The sequence below is a fragment of the Sapajus apella genome, unplaced genomic scaffold, assembly GCF_009761245.1.
Source record: "Sapajus apella isolate SASKATOON/1434 unplaced genomic scaffold, GSC_monkey_1.0 scaffold7, whole genome shotgun sequence".
In the NCBI taxonomy this organism is placed as follows: Eukaryota; Metazoa; Chordata; class Mammalia; order Primates; family Cebidae; genus Sapajus; species Sapajus apella.
Window position 1 is genome coordinate 7298714 of NW_022436947.1, and position 8323 is coordinate 7307036.

The window sequence follows — 8323 nt, forward strand, 5'->3', positions numbered from 1 at the left end:
AATCAGCTGGGCATGGTGGCGCGTGCCTGTAATCCCAGCTACTCAGGAGGCTGAGGCAGGAGAATTGCCTGAACCCAGGAGGCGGAGGTTGCGGTGAGCCGAGATCGCGCCATTGCACTCCAGCCTGGGTAACAAGAGCGAAACTCCGTCTCAAAAAAAAAAAAAAAAAAGTTAAAAGGCCTGCTCCCATAAATCTCAGAGCGAGCCAGTGGCTTTACAGCTTGCTAGATAGGTCAATCATTTTTACGATGTGTGAGCTAGAGCCCATCTCCCATCGACTCCGCACTCATTGTATTGTCATCAATATTCTTCCAATCTCCTTAAGTTGTAAATAGATGAACCACAAATTGGGGAAGTTAAGATGTGAACTGAAAGGGAGTTAAGAATTCAGTGCTGTTGAAAGCTTTACTTGATGTCAATACTAATTTGTTTCATCTAGTGATCTGCATGGGAATAAGCATAAAGACAAAAGGGAAGTTTGTGTTAACGGTGATAATTCTTAAACTTGAGCTCATGGAGACTAGCAGCTTCCATAGAGACCCTTTTGTCTGTGACGGGACTCCGGGTTGTTTAAGCATTACCTCCAGCCAGAGGCAGCCAGATACTGTTATCACTCTTGCTGTTTATTATTACTGGTGCCTGCTAAAAGACAGGGCATGAGAGTATCTTTGGCCTTATCCTTTTAACCAGTTGGGTGCTGGTCAGGTTCCATTTTCAGCTCTGTGTTGGACTTGTGAGTTAATGTGCATAACTCCTACCCTAATGCCTAGATTTTTCAGGAATTTTGTATTTAATGTTGCTGAACGCAGATGGGAGCTTTGATTTTACCACTGCTTGACTTTCTGATTCTCTGAGTAATGTGAACAGTAAAAGACAATCCACACATGCATTATGAACAAAGCTCCTCCTGTCTCTACCTTGGTTTCCAACAATTTGTCTCAAATGCGAATTCGGGCATCCACGAGTTCTACAAGAATTTTTAAATTCTGTACTTTTTTTTTTTTTTTTTTTTTCCAGTTTCCAAAGGCTTTACTGGCAAATATGCTCTACAAAAGAATGATCACTCCTGTTGCTTCTAAGTCAGTGGAATGAAGAGCTGTGTCCAGGGACACACCAAGCCGGGCTGAAGGAGACTGCTGCTGTGTCCACCTCTTATTCATAGACCCAGTCATGAGCACAAGACTTGTAGTCAACCAGTTCTTCAGGCTTAAACCATAGGCTGATTTCTTTTTCAGCACTTTTTACTGAGTCACTGCCATGAATGATGTTCCTGCCAACCTGAATGCAGAAGTCCCCACGAATGGTGCCTGGCTTAGAATCTGCTGGATTGGTCTCCCCAAGCATCACTCGACCTGTCTTCACCACATTCAACCCCTCCCAGACCATGGCCACGACTGGCCCTGAGTTCATGTACTTCACCAGCCCAGGGAAGAATGGGCGGTCTTTCAGGTCAATGTAATGCTGCTTCAGGTGTTCCTCAGAGGCCCGGAGGAACTTCATGGCCACGAGGCGGAACCCCTTCTGCTCGAAGCGCTTGATGATCTCGCCCACCAGGCCGCGCTGCACGCCGTCCGGCTTGATGGCGATGAAGGTGCGCTCGAGGTTGGCCATGGTCCGGGAAGCTGGCGGGGCCAGGCGGCGGCGCTGCAGTGCCGGAAATTCTGTACTTTTATTTTTATGGATAATCTAAAACAATTTATCACTACAGGCATACCTTGGAGATTTTGCCGGTTTAGTTCCGGACTATGATAAGAAAGCAAACATCACAATAAAGCAAGTCACACAAGTTGTTTGGCTTCCCTGTGCATGCATATAAATGTTACGTTTGCACTATATTATAGTCTATTAAATGCACAATAATGTTATATCTAAAAACTGTATGTACATTAATTAAAATACTTTATTGCTAAAAAAAAAGTCACGAATCATCTGAGCCTTCTTTTTGCTCTAGAAGGCCTTATCTAGATGTTGATGGCTGCTGACTGAAAACTCAGCAGTTTTCAGTGGTTGCTGAAAACTGGGATGGTTGTGGCAATTTCTTAAAACAAGACAACAATGAAATTTGCTGCATTGATTGGCTCTTTCTGTCATGAAAGATTTCTCTCTAGCATGCTGTGCTGTTTGATAGCATCTTACCAATAGTAGAAGTTCTTTCAAAACTGAAGTCAGTCTTTTCAAACCCTGTCATTGTTTGACCAACTAAGTTTATGAATATTCTAAATCCTTTGTTATCATTTCAACAATGCTCACAATGTTTCTACTCTTAGGGTGGTCCAAAAGTAATTGTGGTTTTTACCATAAAAGTAAGGGCAAAAACCGCAGTGACTTTTGGGCCAGACTAATACTTCCCCAGGAATAGATTCCATCTCAAAAAATTACTTTCACTGCTATTCATAAGAAGCAACTCCTCATCCATTCAAATTTTATTATGAGATTGTAGCATTTCAGTCACATTTTTAGGCTCCACTTCTAACTGTCTAAGTTCATTTGCTATTTCTACTACATCTGCAGTGACTTCCTTCATTGAAGTCTTGAATCACTCAAAGTTGGAATCAACTTCTTTCAAATTCTTGTTTATGTTGATATTTTTGACCTGCTCCCTTGAATTACAAGTGGTCTTAATGGTAGCTAGAATGATGAATTCTTTCCAGAAGGTTTTCAATTTACTTTGCCCTGATCCATTAGAGAAATATTATCTATGGCAACTATAGCCTTATGAAATGTCTCTTTTCTTTTTACTTTCATTTTTCTTTTTGAGACAGAGTCTTGCTCTGTCACCCAGGCTGGAATGCAATGGTGTGATCTCGGTTCACTGCAACCTCCACCTCCCAGGTTCAAGTGATTATCCCTGCCTCAGCCTCCTGAGTAGCTGGGATTACAGGTGCCCACCACTACACCCAGCGAATTTTTGTATTTTTAGTAGAGACAGCATTTCGACATGTTAACCAGGCTGGTCTTTGACTCCTCAGGTAATCCACCCACTTCAGCCTCCCAAAGTGCTGGGATAACAGGCGTGAGCCACTGTGCCTGGCCAAATGTGTTTCTTAAAGAATAAAATTTGAAGGTCAAAATGATTCTTCAATCCATGGCTGCAGAATGCCTGTTGTGTTAGCAGGCATGAAAACAACATTAATCTCCTTCTGCATTTTTATCAGAGCTCTCAGGTGATTAGGTGCATTGTCAATGAACAGTAATATTTTAAAAAGAATCTTTTTTTTTTTCCTGAGCAGTAGGTCTCAACAGTGGGCTTAAAATATTCAGTAAACCGTGCTATAAACATATATGTCATCCAGGCCTTGTTGCTTTACTTACAGAGCACAGTCAGAGTAGATTTAGCATAATTCTTAAGGGCTCTAGAATTTTCAGAATGGTCAATTAGCATTGGCTTCAACTTCAACTAAAGTCAGCACCTGAATTAGCACTTGACAAAATTGTCAGCCTGTTTTTTTTGTAAGTCTGAAGGTAGGGATTGACTTCTTCTCTCTAGTCATGAAAGTCCTAGATGACATCTTCTAATAGAAGGCTGTGTCACCTGCATGGAAACTTTGTTGTTTAGTGTCATCACCTCCATTAATGATCTTAGCCAGATCTCCTGGATCACTTGCTGTAGCTTCTAGGTCAGCACTTGTTGTTTCACCTTGCACTTTTATGTTATGGAGATGGCTTCTTTTCTCAAACCTCATGAACCAACGTCTGCTATCTTGAAATTTTTCTTTTGCAGCTTCCTCACCTCTATCAGCCTTCATAGAATTGAAAAGAGTTAGGGCCTTGCTCTGGATTAGGTTTTGGCTTAAAGGAATGTTGTGACTGGTTTGATCTGCTATGCAAACCACTCAGACTTTCTTTATCTCAACAATAGGGCTGTTTTGCTTTCTTACAACTTGTCTGTTTACTGGAGTAGCACTTACAATTTCCTTCAAGAACTTTTCCTTTGCATTCACAACTTCGCTAGCTATTTGGTACAAGAGACCTACCTTTTAGCCTATCTTGGCTTTCGATATGCCTTCCTCACTAAGCTTATCTCAGTTTCGACTTAAAGTGAGAGATGTACAATCTTGCTTTCACTTGAACACTTAGAAACTATTGTGGGGTTATTAAATGGCCTCATTTCAATACTGTTGTGTCTCAGGGATAGAAAGCCCTGAGGAGAGAGAGAGAGTCAAGGAACAGCTGGTCAGTGGAACAGTCAGAACACATACATTATCAATTAAATTTGCTGCATAATGTGGGCACAGTTCATGACATTCTAAAACAATGACCGTAGTGACACCAACGATCACTCATCACAAGTCACCCTAATAATAGATCTAATAATACTGGAAAAAGTTTGAAATATTGAGAATTACTAAAATGTTATGCAGAGACCCAAAGTGAGCACATGCTGTTGGAAAACTGGCACCAATAGACTTGCCTATGCAGTATAGGCACAAACCTTCAATTTATAAACATCGCAGTATCCATGGAGCACAATGAAACAAGGCACAATGAAATGAGGTGTGCCTGTGTAATGATTAATCTCTGCCACAGTGAATTTATAGCTTAAAGCTTTGTGCATAGAATCAGATACCAAATTTAAGTAAGTTTTAAAAAATATGATTAATTATTAGCATAATTCGCAAAATTGAGCTAAATTATAGTATTAGATACATTATTACATTTCCAGATTTTGATGTTGATTGTTGTTATAGAAGAGAAAATTCCTGTTCTTAAGAAATAGACATTGGAATATTTGTGAATAGGAATAAAGGCATGATGTCTGCAAACTACTATCAGATGGTTCAATGAATAAGTGTGTGTAGATAGATAGATGAACAAAGGAGACAAAAGAACACCTGGTGAATCTCAGAAAAGGCTATATAGAAGTTATTTGTACATTTTGTAACTTTTTTGTAAATGTGAAATCACAACAAAAATTTTTAATGACATGACTATCAGGACCTCAACCCTAAAAGTATTCTTAGAGTGTAGAAAAGATGGATTTTTAAAAATTTATTTGAAAATGATTCCAAGTGAGACACACACTAATAAATCCTCTACTGGACCACCAGATTGATCATCAGATGGAGTGAGTTTTAAAACCCTAATCATTTTACTTTCCTGCTTGGAAATTTTCTACTGGCTCCTAAATAACCATGTTCCAAGGGCCTAGTCTGGCCTGCAAGGTCCTCTGCGACACAGCCTCAGGCAAAGCCCAGCTGCAGCTACTCCTTGCTTGATGTTTAAAAATACCAACGACTTGTGGCTTCCAGTGAGCCCTTCATTGGCTCAGTCTGCTGTGACTTTGGCCAGGTCAGTTGCTTTGTCCAAATTGCCATTCCCTAACTCCCTTGCCTCACCTACCCTTCATTCTTTACCTGAGTAACTGTTCATCATTTGTTAAAATCAAAATCATAGAGTGTCTCCTCCAGGAAGCCTTCCTTGAATCCTCCCAGGCTAAGGGTGTCCACTTTGGGTTCCCACAGGTAACCTCCATCATTGTCCTCTTACTGATGTCTGTGTCTTCATCAGACTGTGAACCCAAAGAAGGCAGAGAAGTCTTCCCCCTCTCTGTGTCCTCAACACCTAGCACAGTGACCAGGAACAGAGGGGACATCTGGGGACCTGAGGAGTAGAGAAGCCTATCAGATGGCAGGGGCGGGAGGCAGTGGTCCTGTCGTGTACATGGAGACTGTGACTGCTTTGTGAGGGGCGAGTTGAAAAGCTCCAAGAGAATCTGCCTTCCTCAAGCGTTTCCCATACTTTTTTGCAGCCATGTTTGAAATTTCCACGTTAGCGCCTGTCTTAGTCTGTTTGTGTTGTTATAAAGGAAAGCCTGAGCAATTTATAAAGAAAAGAGGATTATTCAGCTCCTGGTTCTGCAGGCTGTATAAGAAGCAGGTGACAGCATCTGCTCCTAGTAAGGGCTTCAGGAAGCTTCCATTCATAGGGAAAGGGGAGCAGGCATCATGTAGTAAGGAAGGAAGAGAGAGGGGAGGGGATGCCAGGCAGATCTCCTGAGAAACAGAACAAGAACTCACTCATTACAAGCAGCCATCCATACTGTAAATGGCTTACAGTGCCAAGCCATTTATAAGGGATCCTCCCCTACAACCCAAACACCTCCCATTAGGTCCCACCTCCAACACGGGGGATCAAATTTCAACATGTAGTTTGGAGGGACAAACATACAAACTGTATCAGCATCCCTTATACTCTCTCTAGAAAGAGAAAGTTTAACTGCACGTGTGTCTTCTGGTACGGGTAACCTGTCAACATGCATTACTATAACGGCGTAGACTATTATCATTAATGAGTATCCTATGTGATGTAAGTTCCTTGAGGATCTCAACTGTACATATATTTTTATTTTTTCTAGCCCAGCAAAGTTCCTGAACATAGTAAGTGCTCAATAAAAGTATTTTGAATAAGTAAATGTATGGACAACTTTCACACCTGTTAGCCCATTAAATACTCACATAGGAAGCCCAAAACCAGGAGAGACCGTGACTGTAAACCTTCTGACACCATTTACCCAAGAGGTAGGCTATATGGAGTCAGAAGAGACAGCCCTAGATGACACAGTTGTCTCATGGGATTCATGTTCACTCATGATTTGGGGCTAGTGAGAACAAACTTTTTGAAGAAGGAAAATGATGGATTTACCTGAGCTCAAAATAGGTGCTGAGATACCTCTTCTGAATCCCGCCGATTCAGCAAGGGGTTAATAGAAGCTTTCAAGCAGACTGCGTAATTAACAGGATTAAATCTCTACCTGTCAATTAAGCCAATATATTTGAGTATAATGTTATTTAATTCCGTACCAGAAACAGTGCAATAAATCAAAGTTTACAGATGTCTTCAGCAGGCCCTTGATGGATGAAACACTGTAACTCAGAGGTGCATAGAAAATCTCAAATAAGATAACCTCCCATGTGATTAATATAGCTGTCTGCATTGGCATTGGCTCCAGAAGGTTCTAATCCAAACATGTTTAACATCACATACTTTATTGTGACAGATTTAGACACCCGAACTAACTAACCAGGCGAATGGTGCTTAATTATACTGGCTCATTATGGACCTCAGCAGTAAAGCTGGGACATAGAATTATGTGTTAATTCCCATCACATGGTCACGCACAACAGCAGCAGTCCGATGTCCAAGGGTCCTATAGCGTTTCATGCGCAAACACAGGATAGGAATCTCAATTCCTCTCGGGGCCACCTTCCTTCTCTCTGGGCAATGGTCCTTCTAGTTCAGACTGACTGGCCAGCAAATGACGTTACTGATCACAAGGGAAAGAGACATGTGGACCTGAACATCTCCATGAACATTTGCCCATTTAAAAAACAAAAATACTTGAGGGTCAAGTCTTTTTTCTACACAAAAGACTGTACCTCCATAAGAACATATGCATGACTGGAACTCTGTTGTTTGAGAGGCTGACACAAATGCTTATCAACCATCTGCATTTATTCTAGAGGGCAATCCCCAAGCATAGCCTTCTAAACAGGTATACAGACTTGAGTTACTAGAAATGGACTAGGAACTTTCAGATACCAAATTCAACTCCGAGTCCTGTTTTTGAGCTGAGCTTACTCATAGAGGACTTTTCTCGGTCTCTTATGAGTATCATAATGTGCACAACGAATGCAAATTTTTTTCACTAGGATCAGCGTTTGATTCCATCTGTTTGACTTCATCTGTGCTGAAGTCAGTGAGAACAGGCAGTGTGGGACTCGGCCATTGTTTGCCGACTGACTGGTCAATCATTAGGGTGTGCCAAATATTGTGGAAGAATGGTATGGAAAAAAAGAATGAGATGGGATGGGATGGAAATGAAGCATAATTCAAACTCTCCACTATCAAGACATACCCTGTTTATTTGGGGAGAGCAGCTTGACACTGCTAAGTTTCACAGTGATAGTATTGGTTAGACAGGAAATAAGAATTCAATGGGGAGAGAGGTGAGTGTTGGCTGGAGATAGAAAGCCTTCATGAAGGAAGTATGGCCAGGCACGATGGTTCACACCTGTAATCCCAGCACTTTGGGAGGCCTAGGCAGGAGGATCACTTGAATCCAGGAACTCAAGACCAGCCTGGGCACCATAGTGAGGCACTGTCTCTACAAAAAGTAAAAGTTAGCTGGGCGTGGTGGTGTATGCCTGTAGTCCCGGATACTTGGGAGGCTGAGGTGAAAGGATGACTTGAGCCCAGGAGGTTGAAGCTATAGTGAGCTGAGATCACACGACTGCACTCCAGCCTGGGCAACAGAGTCCTGTCTTAAAAAGGAAGAAGAAGAAGAGGAAGAACAGGAGGAGGAGGAAGAGGAGGAAGGAGGAAG

The 8323-nt window shown here is 41.7% G+C and overlaps 1 protein-coding gene across 1 annotated transcript; it reads right to left on the reverse strand.

The window, feature by feature from the left end:
• Window positions 1-992: 992 nt before the first annotated feature.
• On the reverse strand, window positions 993-1647 carry LOC116550147 (nucleoside diphosphate kinase B). Its single transcript, XM_032275945.1, has one exon. The coding sequence runs from the start codon at window positions 1609-1611 to the stop codon at window positions 1153-1155; it is 459 nt and encodes a 152-aa protein (XP_032131836.1). The 5' UTR covers window positions 1612-1647; the 3' UTR covers window positions 993-1152.
• Window positions 1648-8323: the final 6676 nt, after the last annotated feature.

Excerpts from the sequence above, each read along its gene's own strand:
- LOC116550147 (XM_032275945.1), bottom strand. The coding sequence starts at position 1,611 with ATGGCCAACCTCGAGCGCACCTTCATCGCCATCAAGCCGGACGGCGTG.